The sequence below is a fragment of the Osmia lignaria genome, chromosome 13 (genome assembly GCF_051020975.1).
Source record: "Osmia lignaria lignaria isolate PbOS001 chromosome 13, iyOsmLign1, whole genome shotgun sequence".
NCBI classification, from domain to species: Eukaryota; Metazoa; Arthropoda; class Insecta; order Hymenoptera; family Megachilidae; genus Osmia; species Osmia lignaria.
The window spans coordinates 4,557,057-4,579,154 of NC_135044.1; the positions used below are offsets into that span (position 1 = coordinate 4,557,057).

General features: G+C 34.1%; 6 protein-coding genes across 10 annotated transcripts; 3 read left to right on the forward strand and 3 right to left on the reverse strand.

The window, feature by feature from the left end:
* Nucleotides 1–2,065: 2,065 nt before the first annotated feature.
* Nucleotides 2,066–4,320, reverse strand: LOC117602201 (guanine nucleotide-exchange factor SEC12). Its single transcript, XM_034319917.2, has 4 exons — nucleotides 4,183–4,320; nucleotides 3,706–4,112; nucleotides 2,953–3,647; nucleotides 2,066–2,876 (listed from the first exon to the last, which is right to left on the reverse strand). Exons 1-4 carry the CDS (start codon nucleotides 4,318–4,320, stop codon nucleotides 2,791–2,793), a joined length of 1,326 nt encoding a protein of 441 aa, XP_034175808.1. The 3' UTR covers nucleotides 2,066–2,790.
* Nucleotides 4,321–4,439: 119 nt separating this feature from the next.
* Nucleotides 4,440–7,821, forward strand: Ahcy (adenosylhomocysteinase). 3 transcript variants are annotated; one of them, XM_034319919.2, is made up of 6 exons: nucleotides 4,440–4,582; nucleotides 5,461–5,651; nucleotides 6,360–6,701; nucleotides 6,784–6,999; nucleotides 7,082–7,308; nucleotides 7,435–7,821. In XM_034319919.2, the coding sequence occupies exons 1-6, from the start codon at nucleotides 4,573–4,575 to the stop codon at nucleotides 7,730–7,732; spliced, it is 1,284 nt and encodes a 427-aa protein (XP_034175810.1). In that variant the 5' UTR covers nucleotides 4,440–4,572; the 3' UTR covers nucleotides 7,733–7,821. The 3 variants fall into 3 exon arrangements, with proteins under 3 accessions (XP_034175810.1, XP_034175812.1, XP_034175809.1); XM_034319921.2 differs by lacking the exon at nucleotides 4,440–4,582 and adding an exon at nucleotides 4,632–4,650; XM_034319918.2 differs by lacking the exon at nucleotides 4,440–4,582 and adding an exon at nucleotides 4,684–4,869.
* Nucleotides 7,822–7,920: 99 nt separating this feature from the next.
* LOC117602217 (uncharacterized) lies at nucleotides 7,921–8,926 on the forward strand. The gene is made up of 4 exons (XM_034319948.2): nucleotides 7,921–8,061; nucleotides 8,126–8,282; nucleotides 8,345–8,630; nucleotides 8,788–8,926. The coding sequence occupies exons 1-4, from the start codon at nucleotides 8,011–8,013 to the stop codon at nucleotides 8,819–8,821; spliced, it is 528 nt and encodes a 175-aa protein (XP_034175839.1). The 5' UTR covers nucleotides 7,921–8,010; the 3' UTR covers nucleotides 8,822–8,926.
* On the reverse strand, nucleotides 8,699–14,081 carry Wdr59 (WD repeat domain 59). Of its 2 annotated transcripts, XM_034319875.2 has the most exons (20): nucleotides 13,878–14,081; nucleotides 13,706–13,755; nucleotides 13,473–13,608; nucleotides 13,191–13,404; nucleotides 12,972–13,105; nucleotides 12,722–12,871; nucleotides 12,494–12,653; nucleotides 12,346–12,425; nucleotides 12,201–12,267; nucleotides 11,923–12,131; nucleotides 11,602–11,865; nucleotides 11,378–11,528; nucleotides 11,116–11,309; nucleotides 10,899–11,032; nucleotides 10,597–10,818; nucleotides 10,403–10,529; nucleotides 9,912–9,941; nucleotides 9,319–9,479; nucleotides 9,006–9,259; nucleotides 8,699–8,921 (listed from the first exon to the last, which is right to left on the reverse strand). In XM_034319875.2, the coding sequence occupies exons 1-20, from the start codon at nucleotides 13,929–13,931 to the stop codon at nucleotides 8,782–8,784; spliced, it is 2,931 nt and encodes a 976-aa protein (XP_034175766.1). In that variant the 5' UTR covers nucleotides 13,932–14,081; the 3' UTR covers nucleotides 8,699–8,781. The 2 variants fall into 2 exon arrangements, with proteins under 2 accessions (XP_034175766.1, XP_034175767.1); XM_034319876.2 differs by lacking the exon at nucleotides 9,912–9,941.
* Nucleotides 14,082–14,216: 135 nt separating this feature from the next.
* Nucleotides 14,217–16,668, forward strand: Maf1 (repressor of RNA polymerase III transcription Maf1). Its single transcript, XM_034319941.2, has 5 exons — nucleotides 14,217–15,256; nucleotides 15,341–15,490; nucleotides 15,684–15,965; nucleotides 16,035–16,154; nucleotides 16,227–16,668. The coding sequence occupies exons 1-5, from the start codon at nucleotides 15,174–15,176 to the stop codon at nucleotides 16,294–16,296; spliced, it is 705 nt and encodes a 234-aa protein (XP_034175832.1). The 5' UTR covers nucleotides 14,217–15,173; the 3' UTR covers nucleotides 16,297–16,668.
* A 672-nt stretch (nucleotides 16,669–17,340) lies between these two features.
* On the reverse strand, nucleotides 17,341–21,447 carry CYLD (ubiquitin carboxyl-terminal hydrolase CYLD). Of its 2 annotated transcripts, XM_076691573.1 has the most exons (12): nucleotides 20,681–21,447; nucleotides 20,449–20,593; nucleotides 20,153–20,374; nucleotides 19,820–19,903; nucleotides 19,481–19,656; nucleotides 19,307–19,423; nucleotides 19,017–19,237; nucleotides 18,773–18,945; nucleotides 18,404–18,700; nucleotides 18,214–18,329; nucleotides 17,928–18,144; nucleotides 17,341–17,857 (listed from the first exon to the last, which is right to left on the reverse strand). In XM_076691573.1, exons 1-12 carry the CDS (start codon nucleotides 21,158–21,160, stop codon nucleotides 17,667–17,669), a joined length of 2,439 nt encoding a protein of 812 aa, XP_076547688.1. In that variant the 5' UTR covers nucleotides 21,161–21,447; the 3' UTR covers nucleotides 17,341–17,666. The 2 variants fall into 2 exon arrangements, with proteins under 2 accessions (XP_076547688.1, XP_034175781.2); XM_034319890.2 differs by lacking the exon at nucleotides 19,820–19,903 and having other exon boundaries at nucleotides 17,343–17,857; nucleotides 20,681–21,446.
* Between the last annotated feature and the right edge of the window lie 651 nt (nucleotides 21,448–22,098).

The window sequence follows — 22,098 nt, forward strand, 5'->3', positions numbered from 1 at the left end:
AGGGAAGCCCACGTTGTATCCGAGTACAAGATCACGCGATATCGCGTGCTCGATCATCAACACCAAATGTCCGCTCAGGCAAACTCGCTTTGCCCCAATATGTATTTAGCTTCAAAGCGTCAGTATTTCTCTGGTGTTACCCGAAGAGACCTGCTAGTCCCATAGTCTCTTGTTAATTATTTTTTATTAAAGTCGCACTTAGTTCTATCTCATTATTTAAGTCTACAAAAGAAATGGAGATAGATTCTATTCCTGGGCCATCACGTATTTATCGTAAACGAAAACGTAGTTCACCGCAATGTAAACAGAGTTTACATAGCTTATGTAGAACAGAATTAAACGACAGTGACAGTGATTTATCAGCGAGTTCAAGTGACTATAAATTACATTCTGAATCCGAGAGTGATGTATGCGGCACTGAGTTATCTGAAGATGAATCTCGCGAGTCAACTTCAAACACAGAAATTCATTGGTCTTCAGATAATTCTTCGATGCAAACTATGTCATTCGTAAAGCAACAAATGTTATTAATGCCAATTCCAGCGCCCTGTGATCCGATTAAATTTTTTGAAATGATCCTCACCAACGAATTTTTCGCGGACATCGTGAAATACACCAACGAATACGCACAGCATCTTCTTAATCAGGAGATGAGAAAATCCTCAAGAGTGAGGGCCTGGAAAGATCTTACGGTAGATGAATTAAAAACATTCATTGCTCTACTTCTACATACAGGAACAGTTCAATTGCCAAAGCTAAACGATTACTGGAAGACACATTGGCTTTTTAATTATTGTTGTTTTAGTAATTACATGTCTAGAAATAGATTTCTGTTAATTCTACGCTGTTTACATTTCTCACCTGTTGATGTACAATCTATTGAACCCAACGATAAATTATATAAAGCATGCCTTGTTCTTGATCATTTTAACAATACTATGAAGAATATTTATTACCCCGGTAAAGAACTTTTATTAGTTGAATCAATGTTGTTATGGAAAGAAAGACCAATCATTCGTCAGTTTATTAAAAATGAATACCACAAGCAAGGTATCAAGTTTTACATGCTCACAGAACCAGATGGTACCATTATAAAGCTTGAAATTCATTCAGAAGCTGGAGATGAAACTTCAGAAATCAGACATACAGAGAACATTGTGTTCAAATTGCTTCAGAATAAATTAGACTCTGGTCACAGTATTTTTATGGATAGTTTCTATAATTCATACAGTTTAACAACAAAACTTTTAGATCATAATACTCATTGTACAGGAACCTTAAATAAATCAAGGAAAGAAATTCCAAAAGATTTGGTTTCAACAGTACTAAAAAAAGGAGAAAATAAATCAATATTTTGTAATGGTGTACATATTGGAAAGTATCATGATAAACGAAATATTTTTTATATAACTACAGAGTTTATGGATAATATGATTGAAACTCGAAATAAGCAAAATGTTAAAAAACTGAAACCTCAAGCTCTTATTATTTATAATAAATATATGTCAGGAGTAAACAAACAGGACCAAATGATGGCCTATTACCCATGCTCAAGGAAGACCTTGAGATGGTACAAAAAGATATTTGTACACATATTACAATTGAGTTTTCTGAATTCTTTTTACCTGTACAATAAATTTGGTAACCGAAAGTGCAGTTTCTATGATTTTAAAATGCAAGTTTTGGAAATTTTATTGCCTAAAAAAGAGACTGTACCAAAATTAAAAACAATACACAGACTTTCCAAAATTGAGAATACGAAGCAAGATACTAAAAAAAATATTAAAGTCACAATGAGGAAAGAATGTAAAATGTGCAGAATACGGAGTGTTCGTAAGGATACGACATATCAGTGCAATGTTTGCACAGGACAACCAGGTTTCTGTGTAGAATGCTTTTTCGATTTTCATAACAAACAGTAGAATGTATTACCGTTGTGAATAAATAAGTACTTATATTCCTATAATATTTCCGCTTCTCCTCCTCATTTTAAATAGGTATAGCTTTTTTGATTAAGAGTGTAATATTTGTTTTACTGAACGAACTTATAAAAAACAAGTTCGTATTGAATTTCTGACACCTATTTATTACATTAACAAAATGTACATTATTCATATCACCTATACACAATCCGATGTACAAGTTTGGTCTGTGACAACATGTTCTCAATGACAAATTCTTTGTTCGCTATTCACGTCCTATGGCAACATTTTTTCCTGGGAGATGTATTTTGAAAAAAAGAGTTAATAAAACTCGGTGTAATGCTATTTATATATCTATATATCTAGCTTCACGTAACGTGATCTTTTAAAGTCTATGCACCAAGAAATAATGATTACGAATAATGGAATAAAAATGATGTAAATCTATGTAACATTTTACATTTTGATGTCTATACTCTGCTATACACGTGAAATGTACAGAAATAGTAAATCACATAAATGCAATGAAGGTAAAAAAAGAATGAAACATAATTGGTCTTTAGATGTAAAAAATATACGTGGGAATAAAAACATCTATTTACAATGGTGTTTGCTAAATAGTTTGTCTACTATAAGGTAGTTATTTATCACAGCAGCACTTCATCTGTGCAGCAATTATCTATGTAAGTGAGAGTCGAAAAATCTTTTTTTCTGTACGTGAAGCGATACACCCCTCCCTCCTCCTTTCTTTTAAATTTCTTTACAACCTACGAAAGACACGTGTGAAACTTCGTTTCATTTAGTCCCGAGGAATCCTAGAAAAAGTACTGCTCTTCTTGACGTTATTAAAAGTATATATATTTTTAGGTCATATTCCAAGGTAACTGCAGAAAATAAATGCTCCACAGATACTCAGAATGATCAATATGATAACAAACCAGAATGGCAGTGTATCTGTAACACAGAGAAAAATATTTAACTATCATCCAATAGGTAAGAACAAAATACATAGAATTACTTGATCACTTACGTCTAAACGGTATGCTGTGTATGCAAATTTTGTTATCCACAGAAATGCTAACGACCGCAGTTTCAGTGTTACTAACAATCGCGGGGCCATCTAGTTTAGTTGGTAAGAATTCTAGGCCAGTCACAAACATACTATGTGCTCCAGGTACATGCAAAGCTCTCCTTAAACTGAACGCAACAAATATGTCCACGCTACCAGAGAACATTGTTCCAACAGCTACAAATTTTCCATCGTCCGACACCGCTAAAGCCGACAAGGTCTCTTTGTATGGAACAGCCTTAATGATACTTCCAGAATCAATGTCCCACAATTGCAGGAAGCTAGGATTCTTCCCAACTACTGCATTAGACAAAGTAAAAAGTTGTGTTTTCGATTTACTCTCCTCTAGCTTTCTAAACCTGCATCTTTTGTACATATATTTCAGTCCACTTGGAGGTGTCCATGTTAGTTCCTTGAGCTTTAAACCGTTATTCACATTCCACAGAATAGTCTTGCCATCCTTTGCTATGCTTGCAATCAATGCTCCATCTGGACTAAAGTCTATATCATCAATTTCTTTTGAATGAACATCTAAATCATGCAGTTTGTGTAATTGTGGGAATTTCCATAATCTGACATGACCATCTGTTCCACCAGTAGCCATCAGCTTTCCATTTAAACTTATTCTGACAATCCTTTGAAGAGGCTCCTCTTTACTGTAACAAATAATCCATTAGGATATAGTATTGTTTATTAGCATATGATAATAGTTACCTAAAATCAGTTTGTACACTGTCTGCTGGTTTCACAATCAACTGCAATTTTTTACTCCTTATATTTGAATTGTCATCCTTAATTTCTTCTATCCTCTCCTTTGAAATAATATTTTCCACTACTTCACCCGAGCGTTTTCTATGCCTTAAGCGTTTCTTACCCTTAAGGTTACCATTATCATTACCATCGTTATCATTGTCTTCTTTAATTATCTCTTCATTTTTTATAGTCACCACCTTACTATTTACATTATAAAGCTGACAATGACTTTCCTGACCAGCTGCGATCCATGTTCTTTTCCCATCATTGTATGTTGTGCAATTCATAACTACACTAGGACCTGTTTCATGTCTAGTAACCTCTTCAGCAATAAACTGATATCCATTGTGAGACAACTCAAATATTTCCTACGGATGAATAACCATTTAATTTAAATAATCTCTGACATAGAGAGGAGAATTTTATTAAAAAACTCACAAATCCATTAGCTACTCCTGTCTTAGAGGAACCTCCACCACCGCCGACAAGAATATGCCTGCTGGTGAGCATTTGCAACGTGTACAAAGGAAAATTCACCCTGGCCAGGAGGCCACAGTTGTTTCTCCTCGGAGGCATGCTAATTCGAACAATTGCTATGCCGTCGTCAAGATTCCCGCTTTCGTCACAGTCGTATAGACAGGTGTCTATTGATAGCCGAGGACCGTGACTGGGCTAGAAAACCAGGCTCTCGTCGAGTTTCTTCTCCATCATGTAGCAAAACTTTTGCTTTTAGCGACCATCCTCTAACATTATAGCCGTGTTTTAACACCACCACCGACTCTAAACTTTCGCGACAACAGCAATGAACACGTATTCAGTCTCATACCAATGATTACAGGTACAAAAAAGCTGGATATACCCTTATTCTCAGAAGACATTAATTTAGGGGGTTCCAGACACCCCCAGGTAAGGTTAGATCTGCATATATATACGAGTGACTACAGATCTATACTTCAGTGTCGTTATATTTTCCCGAAGAGTGGTTTTACCGCAATTCGCCGGCGGAGACGTAGTGTATAGGATTGTGTTTCGTTTCTAATTCTAATTAATAACACAACTTCATTTTTTTCGTACCGGTCGTTTTTTATTTGACAAGAATGTCTTCTAAACCTGCGTTTAAAGTGGGTAAGTCATAAAATCATGAATAAATTCTGAGGTACATTAGTCAGACACGTGGTCGTTTTTTTTGGAGTACAATACATAAGCCTTAATAACTGTTACTTCATAAAATACGTAAGGATTTAGAGACAGATTAGAAAGACAAATTACAAAGAAAACGTTAAAAGGTTGTATCAAACAAATTTAAATACAGGTTTCAATTGAAAGAAACCTGATACAATGATAAATGAAGATTAACCTACGCGATCACGCGAGTTTGTTAAAGCGAAATCATTTTTTAAAATACATATCGATATTGGCTTTAGCTAATATCGATATCACATAGTAAAAAATAACAAAAGAACGGTTATTTCGAATCGAACGAAACAATTGAAAATGTGTCATAAGCCACTGATATATGATATATGATATAAATTCAAATCATTGTTATGAAATAATTTTCTTATAAAATGTAGTACGTGTTACATGTATAGCATGCCGTATGTTATAGTAATTAAATATAATTAAAAACGTAAATTATACGTCGGTATATTTACAAACAAAGTAACAACGTTAAAATTGATCTGAAATTAATAAATAATTTTCTGTTAATCGTAGCTGATTTGTCATTGGCGGAATGGGGGCGAAAAGAAATCACTTTGGCCGAGAATGAAATGCCAGGACTAATGGCTATCAGGAAGAAATATGGCCCTGAAAAAATTTTAAAAGGCTCACGAATTGCCGGCTGTCTTCATATGACAGTGCAGACCGCGGTTCTCATCGAAACTCTCGTTGAACTTGGCGCCGAGGTAAGTTGATTCGTTTTCAAATATTTTAAATCTCCATTTGTATCCGATGATTCTAAAATTTCCGCGCCCAACTTTCATTGATATGATTTCGATTAATCGTTCGATTCAAATTACGAAAGTATCTTTGCGAATAAACGTTGTTTATTTCTGATAAGGAGAATGGTACTTCTTGGAAAAATATTCCCAACTTTTTCCTTTGAATCTATAATAAAATAAACGTGGGTCAGGATTCCTCCACGAAGAGTTTCATAAAAAAAAAATATTTATGTGGTTTGAGAAATGGTGCAGGGAAAAGAAATGATATAAATAATTCGTGTAGATGAAATCTTATCTCGTAGGGTCATGACCTTGCATCTTTCTCAAGACTTCCACGTAATTGTATCGAGCATTGAAAGAGTTTGAAATCTTTTTTCAAATAGAAATCTACATTTGATAAAGCAAGACGAATATTTCTGATAGTTCATTGTAATACAATGTATTATTTGTCCAAAATAAAGAATAAAAAATCTCTAAGAATCCAGAATTCTTAGACTCGTTATACAAGTAATTAAAAACCATAGAAACCAGCAACTCAGGACCAAGCAACTTCCCAAGTCCCAACATCATACAAGCATCTATTGCCAACATATTGCTTATACATTTAAAATACATGATGCAAATCTAACAGAGGTCATCGTCATTACTGATACGTTATCGCTGCTTAACTAGGTGCAATGGTCGTCGTGCAACATATTCAGCACCCAAGATCATGCGGCTGCCGCTATCGCAAAAACAGGGGTCCCTGTGTACGCGTGGAAGGGTGAAACCGACGATGAATACCTATGGTGTATAGAGCAAACCCTTGTCTTCAAGGACGGTCAACCGTTGAATTTGATCCTCGACGATGGCGGTGACCTGACCAATTTAGTTCACACCAAGTTCCCGCAGTACTTGAAAGACTGTCGAGGAATTTCTGAAGAGACCACCACAGGTGTACACAATCTGTACCGTATGTTGAAAGAAGGCACACTAAAGGTCCCAGCGATAAACGTAAACGACTCGGTAACAAAGGTTCGTCATACACATCCGCATCCTGGTTAAATCCTTGCCAAGTCTTGGAACTTATATGAATTATGATTTTCGTTTGTTGCAGAGTAAGTTTGACAATTTGTACGGATGCAGAGAGTCGTTGATCGACGGCATTAAGCGTGCAACAGATATCATGATCGCTGGAAAGGTCTGCGTGGTAGCTGGATACGGAGATGTTGGGAAGGGTTGTGCTCAAAGCCTCCGAGCACTCGGTGGACGCGTCATCATCACGGAAGTTGATCCCATTAACGCGTTACAAGCAGCCATGGAAGGATACGAGGTGATGCTTAATGCTTTCAGACTTAAAAAGAACCAGAAACCTCCGTCGAAAATTTTAGTGAAAAGATTATGAATCTTTTTAGGTGACAACAATGGAAGAAGCGTCAACTAAAGGACAGATATATGTTACCACCACAGGCTGCAAAAACATCATAATGGGCCAACACTTTGTGAACATGCCAGAGGATGCTATCGTTTGTAATATCGGTCACTTTGACTGCGAGATAGATGTTATGTGGCTGGAGAAAAACAGGGTCGAGAAAGTGAACATCAAGCCACAAGTAGATAGATACACATTGAAAAATGGAAGGTGGGCGATGAACATGTTTTAATTGTTCATATTTATATTTTAAAGAGCTGTTAAATCTCTGTAAAATCATTTAAACAGAACAGATGCTCTGTCGTTTTAGTTTCACATTTGATTCTCCCATTTCAGACACGTCATTCTCCTCGCAGAGGGCCGTTTAGTTAATCTTGGATGCGCGACTGGACACTCCAGTTTCGTAATGAGCAACTCGTTCACAAATCAAGTTTTAGCACAAATAGAACTGTGGACAAAGTCGGAATCTTATCCGGTCGGTGTTTACATGCTGCCAAAGAAATTGGACGAAGAGGTTGCAGCATTGCATTTGAATCATCTTGGCGTGAAATTAACAAAATTAACAGATGATCAAAGCAAATATCTTGGCGTACCTGTAGAAGGACCTTACAAGCCGGAGCATTACCGATATTAATCACTGAAAATCCGATGGCTTAGATGTACTTCCACCTATGTTATGTAATGGACAGAATTAAAATGTGGCAATGATAGTGTTTTATTTCACATGGTCGATTGTTGATCTGTTAGGTATTCATTTATTAATGTCATTCGAGTGTCAAGTGTTCCCTCAGATTTATTGACGCCAACGCCAGAACTGTATTTTGTAGTATTACTTCTTTTTAATCTCCACAAACTTGAATGGTTGCAGCTATCGCTTTTAAATAAACTTGTTTACGAATTAATTTTATTGAAATGGAACAGAAACTTGCCATACCTCCATTAGAAGTTAAAGCCTCAATAAAGGTAACGTTATCTAATATAAATTTTTAACATTTTTTCATGTGTGTGGAATAATTCATACTTTCAGCTAGTTAGATGGGTGTGCTTAGTTAGTGGTATAATTTATGGTATCGTTAAGAAGAGAGAGTATGGCGCGATAGAAAAAGTATTACGAGAAGAAGAAGAAAGAGAAAGACCGGAAAGAGAAGCCCGTGAACTTCGTGAAAAGCTTCGACGTAACGCTGGTATATTTTTCTATATTTATAACATACATAATGCATTTTGCGTGCTTGTATTCACTTTGCAGCTGAAATGAGAGAATTGGAAAGAATATTTTTCGGGACATCTTCAACTGAAACGGAAGAAAAACCCAATGAAACACCATGCGATGAAACTATAACTTCAAAGGATAATAGTTCAACATTAAATGATAAAAAAAAAGAAACAGTTATTTCTCTAAACAATAAATCGGAAGAAACAAATGATAAAGTAGTTTCAAAAGATAAATCAGAAGCAGTTAAATTGGAAGAAACAAGTGATAAAATAATTTCAAAAGATGAATCAGAAGAAGCAGTTACTTCTTTAAACAAAAAGTAATGTAAAAGATGAGTTCATGAAGTTAACGAGGAATGAAATAAAGCCTCAAAGTTGCAACAGTTCTTTAAAAAAAAACGTTTATTATCATCTTATAACATTCATTATGTATCGTCGCGATTATGTATGTACACTTTTCATCTCTTTTATTTACAGTTTTAAGAGGGTAGAACTTTCTTGCAAGCAATAACATCCACAGCCAGTTGGGCACAGTGTTTCACTAGTAAACCATTTTGCTAAATGCTGTGTGTGTCCTCCGTGTCCGCAAAAAATACAGAAGTTACTTGGACCTAATGGATAGAATGTATGATTTTTAAGTGAATTCTTTCGCAAAAAAAAAAATGTTAAACATTTACAATTAAAACTCAACATACCTCTCACAGAAATATGACAAATTACACATTCCAAAGCTAATCGTTTACAACTTATACACTGAGGTCCTCTGCTAACTTTGCCACATATTTGGCATTCGCTTTGAAATTCAACACCTTTGTGCGTGTCCAAAGGAGTTGCACTCACGTGTTTTAATACTTGTGCACGTGCATCCAATAGTCGCCATCTGTGTAATACCTCTGCATACGCTTTCTTGTATCCGTCATAAAGAGTAGTATATTTTTCATCAAGTAATCTGCAATATTAGATTGTTGATTCATACTTGTATAGTGGAATAGGGTTTAAATCGTATACCTCATATGTTTCACGGAATCCCTGAACGTATCTTGGATTAATTTTAAATCATCGAGTGAATCGGACCACGAGTTGGATCGATGTTGTTTCAGATTTTGAAAATTCCATCCTTCCAATGTGGTATCGGCTAAGTGAATTGTATGATATGGCGAACCACCAGGCTAAAAAGATACATAGAGCATAGTATATTATAGCTCGACGTACAAAAGTTGCATTAACATAATGAACATAAGATACATAATTGGTAAGATGAATGATATTATGTCTCTGATCACTTTCTGCGCAAAGATGTTTGTCTTCTGTGTAAAATTGAAACATTATCATAACAAACAGTACATCACATACAGTTAGTTACTACAAATGTTACTACTACTAATATCGTTAGTCATAATATTATAAGACAGTTAGGTAAAAATATTGAAAAGTTTGGCATCTTAAAATCAGGCATGGCCAAACCTGCATGCTTTGTGGCATCACGACACTTCCACTCCGATGCTGTAAGGCAGTAACAAATATCATGATGATAAGTGAACCCTAAGAACCAAACATTTCCAACACGTACAAACTTAGAAAATTCGGAAATCATGCCTTACCTTCAACCACCACTTTCCTGTAGAAAGCCTCTATAACAAAGATAACATTATATCAATTATCTGGTGATTTTGAAAGATTTTTAAAGAGAGTAATGAAATGAAACAACGGATGCAGATTACGTCGGTCTTGTATGACGTTCCAATTTCAAATTATCATCCGTGATCCTTTAAATTTATTGTAAATTGCGCATACAATACCGTCGTCTTGCAAAATATCGTATATATGTACATATTTTTAATTATTTCTCATGCGCTAAAAGAGGTGCGTGCTGAGTATAAAAGATGTGATATACTGCAATTCGAATAGGCTAACATCGAAACGATTATATTTAAGAAGTAACCTTGAATATTGATATGTTCAACATGTTTTATTAACAGAAGACAAATGATCAAGACATTTAACATATTAGTTATCAATGATACTATAAAAATAGTGCTCGTGCTAGACCATGCTAGAACTCAACACTCACGTACGAATGTAACATACTTACACTGACATTAATAGACTTGCTACTTAGCCGTGTTTGAGATATATCTGAGTTTTCCGAACGATAACTAAATGCACAACTCAGCATACCTGCCATTTGAATGTCTGACTGATTGGCATAATGCTGTATTCTAAAATAAATGATATTATACGTGTTATATTATGTACAATAATATGAATAATTTATTCATTACTTACAAGGAATGAATTAAATTTTGGCCAAAAGGATGTAAAGGCCATGGGGCATCAAGATCAATCATGGGTAGCAGTGACTGGCAAGCATTTTGTCCAACGTTTGCAACCGGTTGTGATATAACAAGGGCAGCTAAACACCATGCTTGAACTAAATCAGGACGTTCTAGTGCCGCAGCAACATTTGCATTATATTGGCACATTGCTGGGATATCAGTGATATTAATGCTACGCATCATAAAAGATTATTTAACGAAAAAAATATATAGCAATTGAATGTAAAAAATAGAAGCACTTGTTGCACTTACACATATTTTTCAGCAAGCTCTTTGTTAACAAAAAATAACGACGAAGCGTCGTATATTATTACCATAAAATGATAATTTTTACAACATGACCTGTAGGTCATTCTATTCGTATTGTGTAATCCTCGACTTATTTTCTGTGAATTCAAAACGTTTACTCTTTGTTAAGGAACATCTATAAAAATACTTTCATGATCTTCATCAAAGTACTTCGACTTACACGATCTTGAAAATAAAACGAACTTATAGGAATGTTATCATTCGACTGTACATAGGAATTCGAATACATATGCAAAAAATGTTCTCCATTGCCAATACCATTTCCTAACGCAGATAGTGCTCTAGGTGTTGTACTCTCGGGTTTCATTGACGATCTTCTGGTATACGAGGCACGACCAAAGCATACGAGTATTCCTATCGAAACACTGAATTGAGTTCCAGTACACGAATGATTTGATAGTTTTTAAGATTTCTTTACATACCCACACAACAAAATTTAGCACCAGATGTTCTAGGAAACGGTATATAGGCATCCCGATAATTGGTATATATATTAGAGGAACCTAAGAAATTTGCGTTATCTTGGATATCGTATCCTAAGTGACTGCTTTCATTCTCGTCTTTTTTACATGTCTATAAAAACAAAACAAAATTATTATCTAAGACGAAAATGAATGATACGATGAAAAATAAGTTTTCTCTTTACTTGCTCTAAGGTTGTAATTAATTGTCTAAGACATGGTTCCAAACAAGATCTATTCTTTTTAACACGCTGCTGGGCAGTTTGTTTTAAAACTTTTAATAATTTCGTCATTGTTGTATTATCAATTGTTGTCCCAGGACAAAATTGAAATGTAGGTTGTGCACTGTACGGATAATTCGGTGGAAAATTTACTTTTAATATCACATTATAACTTTTGTTGGATGCTGTTACGGTACAACTACGTTCTACAGCATCCATTTCATTGACCTAAAACAGTAAGGATATTTATTCTCCAATATTTCTATCTTTATTATTATATATCACCTCTATATTTGGTATGTTCATATTTATTAAAGAAAATTCTTGCTGCAATGTCTTTGGTTGTGTAGGGGAAGATATTTCTTTATTATTCTCGATATATGTATCTGCTTCGGAATTCAATATCGGTTCATCCACTTTTGTTGTTATACAATTCACTTCGCGATCATTTTGAGTGTCGTTCAGTTGTAATTGTTGGACGGATTGCAATGCTCCTAAATTAAGAATACACATTAAATAACGAAACTAAATATGTATTATATTTATGAGCGTAACGTACGTACTTAAATTATTATCTTCAGAATACTGAGTATAAATAGATGTATTATCGTCTATACCGTGTCCACATAACTGAAATAGGATTGTTTAAAGTATTTTTATACAAGCAATAGGTACACTTTATTATGTAACTTATGCATATGTACCTACTTTCTTCAAGAAAGGATCAATTTTATATATTCTTAAACATTGATCTTTTGACCAAGTAATTAGTTCAAAATCACTATTTTCTGTAAATTATAAAAATATTTAATAATATCTGGCATTCCAGATAAAGGTTTATTTATAAAAAGTATACCTAATTTTTGGTGCCTCCACTGAAATTCAAGAACAACATCAGTATGCCCTACAAAAGTATAAATAGGTGCACTGAGGTTTGTTATGTTCCATAACAATAGACTATTTTCTCCTCGTCGTAATTGCGGAACTACTATTGTTACCAATCCCTCTCCAAATGGCTGTGGATAGCTTAAGTTTTATAACCAAAAACAAACTTAGACTTTACTAAATACAATGTTATTTTTACCGTATATCTAGCTCTCCATACTGGTGAGTTTGTTGTTAAAATACTCTCGGCTCTCCGTGGATTACTGATATCGAAGATTTTCACTGTACAATCTTGACTAGAAGTTGCTAATTGATTTTGTTGAAATGGACACCAATCTAAACCATGTATCTAAAATAACTTTGGTGTTTATAAAAATCTCGTTAAACTTATATAGATTATTAAAGTAAACAGTTATTATAATGATGTCAAATAAAACAGTAATATTCACTTTTGTTAAGTGAGCAGCTATGTACTGCATAGGGCTATTTCCTTTTCGTTGATCCCATATTTTAATGTCCCCATCATGGGCTGTAGCTAACATATTGGGAGATAAAGCATTCCATCTTACTTGAGAAGAACCAGCTGTAACACATTCAATCAGTTATCTCCAAATGACCATAAAACAAATTTTCTCAACATTTTTATAATTTTCTTCAAGTATATTTACCTACTGCAGACAAAGATAAACAAGGCCTTCTTTGATCTCTTACATCCCAAATATGTATAAATGTATCAATGCTACAAGAAGCAATAATATCTGGTTCCTTGGGATGCCAGTTTAAGTCGCTTACCACTCTTGTGTGTGCTTTAAGACTATTTGTTGTATGTAAATCACAACAGCCAACTCCATTAAGTGCTAATATTTCAATACGCGTGTTACTCTAAAATCAAAGTTTAAATAAACATATCTACAACATACGCTTAAAGCATATAGTTCTCAGTTTCTAACCGATACAGCACACAGATGAGAATTTGTACTTGTAGGATTCCATTCTGCTGAGCCAACTTCGTACTTGCTTTGTCTTTGAAATTTTTTTAAAGTATCAGCACCTTCATCTAGATGTTTTACTGCGAAATACCGACGTCTACAAACACACAAGAAAAACATCAAAATAAAGTCAGACATATTAAAAATAAAAAGCTGTACATAGTAAACAGTGTTCGGTATTTAGGATTTCTTACCCAGCAAGTAACACATAATTGCCAGTCGCATCCACGGCCATAGTATTAGCCTACGAATGATAAAGATATTTGTATAATTAAGAACAATCAATTATTATGATGAATAAAAGAGGTACAAACTATTTCATAGCTCTAACATAGGAATGTACTAATATTTTATGAAACGATGTACCTGTAAATCGCGGTGCTCCGTGACCACATAGTCGCTGCCCCAACGCTTTGACATTTTACCAATAAGTTCGAATTCCTGTCAACATTCTGCGAGATTAAAATTAAACCAAATAACGGGCTCGGATACAGAATCAAATTGTATGCGCGACATGCAACCATAAACACATTCAAAGGCGCATACGTGATATACTGCATCGCGTTCCGTTCATACACATTCTTATCCGTGATTCTCTATTGGTCAGACAAAATTCATGTACTTATCCCCCCTACGAAACAAATGGTGGCAAGGGGATACAGACAGAAGGGGGACAAGATAAATAGAGTAAAAGAGATAGAAAGAGAATCAAAGAGAAAGAGAGAGAAGTTAAGACGCTTCGCTGTGCTATTTCTGTCACGCATATATTCGTTGTTGCATATAGGTGTACTAACATCGCGAACGCAAATAATTAGTAAACGGTGTGAAACAGGAGTAAGAAAAGGGTTGAAGTTTATATATATTTCATTATTACATCGAAGTTTAATCAAATTTTGGGTGCGTTTCTTTGACAGTGATCGTGATACTTTAAGTGATAGTGACAACAATGTCCGTGATTATGGATTGTTTTTGTCAGTAGCGGACGTGTTAAGATTGTTTATCGCTTTGTTTAGCTGACTTCTGATAAAGGATTTTGATCTATCGTTTTTTCTAATCTTCGTGGAACGTTCGTCAGCAACTTTCTGTTTAGCGGGAGTTTTTGATCGAAAGAAACGGTGTCTTTTGTTTCTCAAGGGTAGTCTATCCCGTCCTTTACACCGTTACCCTCTCTTTACGCTTGCACGTCACTCGGGCAGTGCAAGAAAGCAAAACTCGTCACGGCCTAAAGGTTTAATTCTAAGGACCGATTACTGAAATCGGGACTAGACACACAGACGGTAAATTCGTCTCGATATCTTTAATTAGAGATCTGTGATGTACAAGTTCGGCGCCGCGGGAAAAATCATTACGTCCACGATTAATTTCGTACACTCAAAAAGGAAAGGAATTTTCATATACATAAAAAAAATGTACAAAGACTCAATAAGTCTTCGAAGTCGTAGAAATTTTTTAACTTTTCGATTGTATTGAACTATCTTGGCCGTGCGACTGAGAAACGAGGCCAAGTTTTGTCAAGAAATATACGCTAAAGGTCATCAACTCCTGTGTAACGTAATGGGGTATTAATGACAAGAGCGTTCCAATAGGAGATGCACCAAGAGTACCCAGTACAGAGACGCTGTTTTTATCTGACATAAAGGAAAAACCACTGTTCTTGACAAGATGAAGTTGCTCGAAAGTACACGTTTTGAAGCTATAAACAGTGCCTTGTCCATCAAAACTGGAGACAGCAAAATAATAGGCAGGTGAGACGGTTGGATCGACATGCCCGATGGATTTATTCTGAGACCTGTTGCAATAATAAATATCAAATTTATTATGATTTTCAGAATAGAGAGTTACTCTTGCAAAATGGCTGGAAATGACAAACAGCTGTATAAACGTTTCAATGCTGAACAAGGTTTTACTCCGCATGATCTTCAAGCCCTCTCACCACCACAAACATCCTTGGGAACATCACCTGCTCAAGGATACTTTAGGTATTAACACTTTGTTTGAATGTAAATCGGTTATAAACACATGGAAAAGAATACTATCCTTTCATTTGTATGAAATAAAATGTAATATTATAACAAAAAGAAACACATTATTCCTTATCGTAAGATGTCTATATTGACTTTCTGATAATTTCAGTTATCTGTACATTCATTTAATAACAATTTTTCTGTATAGCCGTAGTGTATCTGGTGATGAAGATGGCCCACTATGTGACACAATCAGTAGAAAAACATTGTTCTATTTGATTGCCACTTTGAATTCAGCTTTCCATCCAGATTATGATTTCTCTGATGCTAAGAGCCACGAGTTCAGTAAAGAACCAAGCTTACAATGGGTGATGAATGCTGTAGACAGTAATTTAAGTGCAACTGCAGGAGACCACTATCGCACTCTTCGAACGGCGCTTTGGGCTGCTATCGATGATGAAATATCATTAAGTGAATGTGATATTTATAGGTATATACTTAATTAAAACAATAACGTACAGGACATACTAAATAAACTAAAAATATGAAAACGTTTTAGTTATAATCCAGACTTTGCATCGGATCCGTTTGGAGAAGATGGATGTTTGTGGTCATTTAATTATTTCTTCTACAATAAGAAATTAAAACGCATTGTGTTTTTTCCGTGCAGAGCAATAAAGTAAGCATGTTCGTTGCTTAGGTCTCCGTTTCTTCATGTGCCGTTTTAAAATTTTCTTTTTATTTTTTACAGTCCTCTCTATGTACTAGATTCTGGAGTCGGCAGTGATTTTGCCATGGATGAAGATGAAGAGAGATACTAAATTTATAATACGCGTTTACAAACTTTATCATCATCTTTATTAGTTTTGCCATATAAAGGCATAAATGAACATTGAGTTTCACCTATTACATATTATGTACAATCGTACTTCTCAACTTTCATGTTTGTATACAGTGATATTTGTTTGAAATTCCACTTGTAATAGAAAATTGTATTGTTTTCCTTCTTAGCCTTCAGTATAGTATACAAGTTTAGTTACAGTCAACAAAGAATGAAATAGAAGAGTAAGTTTGGAAGATATCAAAATCATATCTTTTCTTTGCAAATTTATCATTTATACATATATATATATATATATATGTATGTATGTATATATATTACTATTCAATATATTTTAAGGATATAAATCAGCTACATATTAACCGAATTTGGTAAGTTTAAGAATTTCATAGATTTTTTTTCCGTGTGACATAAATATTCATATTTAAAATATCTGTGAAAATCTCCTTACTATTTAAATATAAAAGCAACAACAAACTTAGTGGGTTTTTAAATTGATGTTGTACTAAGTTATTCTCTTAGATTTCTGTTCAATTATTATGGCAATAAAAGTAAAACTAAAGCATTTCTAATCCATATTATAAAATGGGAGTACAAAATCATTAGAGCAATAGTAGATTTAAAAGTGCAGCATTAACTTCTGAATCCTAGTCATATTTTTAAGTTACAAAAGATTTGTTAGCTATTTGTGCTTTTTACAGGAAAAGTCGGTCACGAAATGTTTTTGACGTATTTATAATCTTTTAATATAAAACTACATTCTTCCATGTTTCATATGCATGTATCATTTTTAATAGATTTCCACGAATATAATTTGTGTATTGACACGATAAATATTCATTTTTGTGAATTATCATGATTTTCAATCGATCTATTGAAGTAATCTCAAATAAATTTATAAAAAGATAGTATGTAAATTTTACGTATACATAGTAGATTTTCTTAGAACTTCGATATAGAATGAAATTTAATTTTATGTTACTGATGAATATATACATCTATATATACATATATAACTATGAATGACAAAATAAACCAGTATGCTCGAATTTTAGATTAGTAGGTTTTGATTAAAAACAGTAATTTTCAAGTGATTTGTATAATATACATATAATTTTAGTTTCCTTAACACTGCACGTTTTCAGCAGCATTTGAATTAACTTTACATGTCAACATAATTCAACGCTATACGATTTTTGTCTTTACTTCTTTAAAAACAGATGTATTTACTATATAGAAATTAGCTTTACCGGATTAGCTTGTGTACATTAAATAAATAATAAATCAACAAGCACAAACGTATGCCTATGCTTATAAACCTAACTTACCTAAAATATCAGGCAATTCGACTTATTTGTACATCATAACATCAGGGGACTGATACATGCACATGTATGCATCGCATAAAAGTCTTTTTGCATGCTCTGGTAGGTGACGATCGTCTGTTAATTCGGTTAGATAATTTCCACCTTCTTCGCTTAACCAATATGGAAAGTCGGGACACGGGACCATTTCCGGTATATTGTAACCATTTTGTTCTCCTAAAGAGAGATAGAAAAGAAAGTATAATTAACATTTAAGTATAATTAAGTTAGAATAGAGGATAAATACCTTTTCTATCGGCCATTGAATCAAAGAAACACCATGGTGCTTCTGACCCGGAACCGCATTTTACGAAACATACGTAGTGTGATGTTTCAATGCACACTACTGCTGATAATTCGAGATACAACCTCGGAACAGGACAATGTTCTTGTAAAATGGTAAATTCCATTGGTACTACAAGCTTCTTTGGTTCATGATTTGTTCTCCTTTCATGACGATGTACCTATAAAAACAGATCATCAAAATATTTCTATATTATAATTTTGTATTTTAACACACATATTTAGTTCACCTTTTCCAAACATTGCAAACAAAATGCAATACTTTCGAGTCCAACACCGCATTCCCCATAACATTCTTTGCATTCAAATTCTGCTAATTTTCCACAAACAGTACATTGTCTAGGAGCTATAAATATTAAATAAGGCAACCACGGCATTATCAACATAATTAATCTATAATAATATTTCAATGGTACTTACAATCTTCAATTATGTCTGTTACGTCAAGTAGTAGGGTAGGTTGAATTTTTGGATACATTTTAAATGACTTTCCAAATCGAGGCATTTGTATAATAAGACATGAAGGAACTTCTTTTAACCTTATATTACTCGTAAGGAAACTCTGTTCTAGTAATTGTTGCACCGTTGGAAGATTTAAATGATCGTCTTTTTCAACGAACAGTTGATAATGATATGCATCTTGCCCGGAACTTAGTTTCAGAAATGGTTCGGCGTTTAAAATCTGAGCAACCAGAGATGTTAAGAACTCTTCAGGATCTAAAAATGTTACAAGTAAATTTTAGTTTAATTAAAAAGTATCTATCGTGGAAACATATTTCCAAAACAAACCTTTTTCTTCACTGGTAAGCCCAGATACCGATGACAACTTCTCGAGCAAAGTTCGTAGTTTCATTACGCGATCAGCTCTAACAAACATATTTTTTCTAAGTGGATTTACAATTTCTTCACGTAATACCCGTTGCACTTCTTCATATTGCGGGCAGTCTTTTTCATTTGGCGGTCTGAAAAATAAAATATTTTATAAAAAAAGAAAACTTATAAAAATAATAACAACTAAATAATGTTTAATTACCTAAATAAGAGATTATCGAAAACGCTAGTAAATGTAAACATGCTAAAAAGAGTAGCATCTAAATAGCATGAATTATGATGACCTTGAATCCCTCGGTATTTTCCGCAAATACTTTCCAAATTTCCTTTCACCGAAATAGGACGTACCATACCGACAATTACAGAGCTTTCCATATTTCCGAAATTGTCTGAAACTGATGCTGTTGAATCGTCAATTTTCGTCTGTAACAGTACACGTTTTGTTACACATTTTTTTGTAGATATAGAAAGTAATACATGGCATATATTTACCATTCTATCATAATGAGAACATTGTTCAAGATCTGTAAAAACAGCTCTGTAAGGTCGACAGCGAAAATATCTTACATCTTTATATGTTCCATCGGTACCCGATGGATGGTTGTCATCCTAAAATTAGGATAATTAGATCTTGCTTTTTGTTATTTAAATTGTATGTGCACACACCAGTTCCACAGCTGCCATTAGTTTGCCAGGAGTAATACCAGGAGGTGTTCCAATCCAACGGATAACTCCATAGCGTACATCAGAATCCAGAAGCACCTTCACATTCGAACCCACAATTAAGTCTGTATTTTCTACATGTCCAAATTTCTTATTTTCATTTCTTTCAGGTGTATTACCTATTATAGTAGTTGAAATGAAATTAATACGAGAGGAATTTGCATAGACATATAATAGCGATATGAAACATGGAAAAAATAGTGTAATGCAATGTGACAGACTATATAAACAGAAAGTGCAATGAAAGTGCAGTGAGACTTGTGAATGTCTACTATTCCTTACTACAATCCAGTGGATTTATATCTTCAAAAGTTTCTTCAATATCACTGTACACATTCGATTCAATATCACTGCTCCATTTGTGTTCTAATACAAAGATAGGAATGTTTTGCAATGCAGCAGCCATTTTACAATAAAATTATGATAAATTTACAACACAGAAGGCTTGCCGGTAACACTGAGAGAGGCTCAGAGTTGTGGCTATTTTTAACCACCTCAGTTATTCTTAACTCCCTCCACTGCATGGGTAAAGCCAAGCATACTATGTGGGACTTTTAGGAAAGCTAGCAAAAGTCAGAAAGAAGCCAAGCTTTATTTTTATATTTTTACTATTACCATGGATATTTGTATTTTTAGTTACACTGCTATCATTTTCAAGTGCCATTGATTTTACTGACTGAAGATACTCCTTTGACAGGGATCGTTGATCTCTATTATTATTTTTATTGTCATCAAATATGGTGAACCTTTCCAACAATACAGGTGGTGTAGAATCAAGTGCAGATTTCTTTTTATCATTAATACAATTATTTCCTGTATCAGTTTTCACAAATAAACCTGAAATTAAAGATACATTAATAAATTATTGTTCTATAAATTCAAGTATGTAAATAGGATATTTATTTTTGTACTTTTGTCTGTGTTTCCAAGACCTGTAGGACCTTCTGGTTTTAATGGAAAAATGTTACTCAATGTAGCAAATTTTCCATCTGAATGAGTACAAGTAAAGTACTCTTTAATTAATGAGAAAGCTGTTTTGAATGATTCTTGACCTTCCTATAAATATATTTTTATATAACATATTGTTGATACAAAGTATATACATATATTTTACAACAAACAGGTAGCATAACAAAAAATTACCAATAAATCAATCCCAAAATAATATCCTTGGCCAAGTTCTGACACAGGCCCAATGTATTTAATAATTGCTAAATATTTTGTACATCCTTGTGGATTAGGACAATACCAAATGGTATCATTTATCACCAGGTTCATAAGTTCTTCGCACAAATGTTTGTGGTTGGCTAAACGAACCCTTTCTTGAGGTACTGAAACAGCAGGCAGAAATTTCCATACTTCTGATGAGACAGAGATCAGATCAAGTCTGTGACAACGCCATTCAGTGCCATGCCAAATTTCTGATCCTGTCGTATCAATCACTCGAATTCTGAGTGCGCTATCTACCAACTCTTCGACGGCTTCGACAAGCATGCCAAGCCGTAACGTACTGATATTTTGCTCACACTCTCCTGATATACGCATCAGAATGGTATTTTGTTTCGCCACGTAATATTGGGGGACCTGACGGTCTTCCTTGTTGCTCAAATTCCGTTTCTCCATTATTAATCGTGAATGATCATTATGAAAAAGCGATCCGTCAGCCACAATGTATGCGAAGCACGCGGATAAAACGCAACATTTATTCCAGTCATTGTAGTTTCTTGTATGCTAGTCGAGATCAAATAAATGGAAGTTTTGAATTCATGTTGTTTATTCCCGTATTAAGCTTTCCAAACACCCGATATGTAGAATTATTCAACGAAACATTCATAAATACGCATAAGCATTCACTGACAGTCAAATTCAAGCAGATTACACTTTGTCTGTCAATCCACATAGGGTATTTATTGATGGGAAAGGAATACAATGATATTGGTAGCATTTCAATTTAGGTTGCATTTGTATTTGGACGAATTACTGAACGTCTGATTTCATTTTATTTCAACTTCTGTTCATCGATAAATCATTACGACTGAGAGTTGAAGAAACATTGAAAAATCTGTAAATTCATTCATTTTGTCGTTTAATAAGAATAGTACTCAACAAGAGCACCAATAGTCCGTAAATCGAATGAAGTTCCCTACAATTTTCACCTGTTCAATGCCGTAGCAGTGACTACAGACACCACAAGACTGAACATTTGCCCAGTAAGTGACTTCGCATATTAACTATAAATTAATGTGAAATTAAATCGCAATTGAAATGACAGAATAAGACTGAAAACTTATTAAAATAATTGCTTTACGAACATGTACTTTAAAAAGACCGCCATAAATAAAATATTTTTAAAATTCGATTCTAGCACCATCTGCACAAGAACGGCTGAAACTACTCAACAAGTTACCGACTGATTTTCCACCTACATGAAGCTAGCCGGAAGGAATAATAAAATATGATTATTTTTAATTTTTCTTAGTGTATTTCGTTTATAAATCGTTTGCGATTGATTGTGAGTCTATTTTTAACGTTTGGGACAAATTAGTTTTTCTGTAATTAGC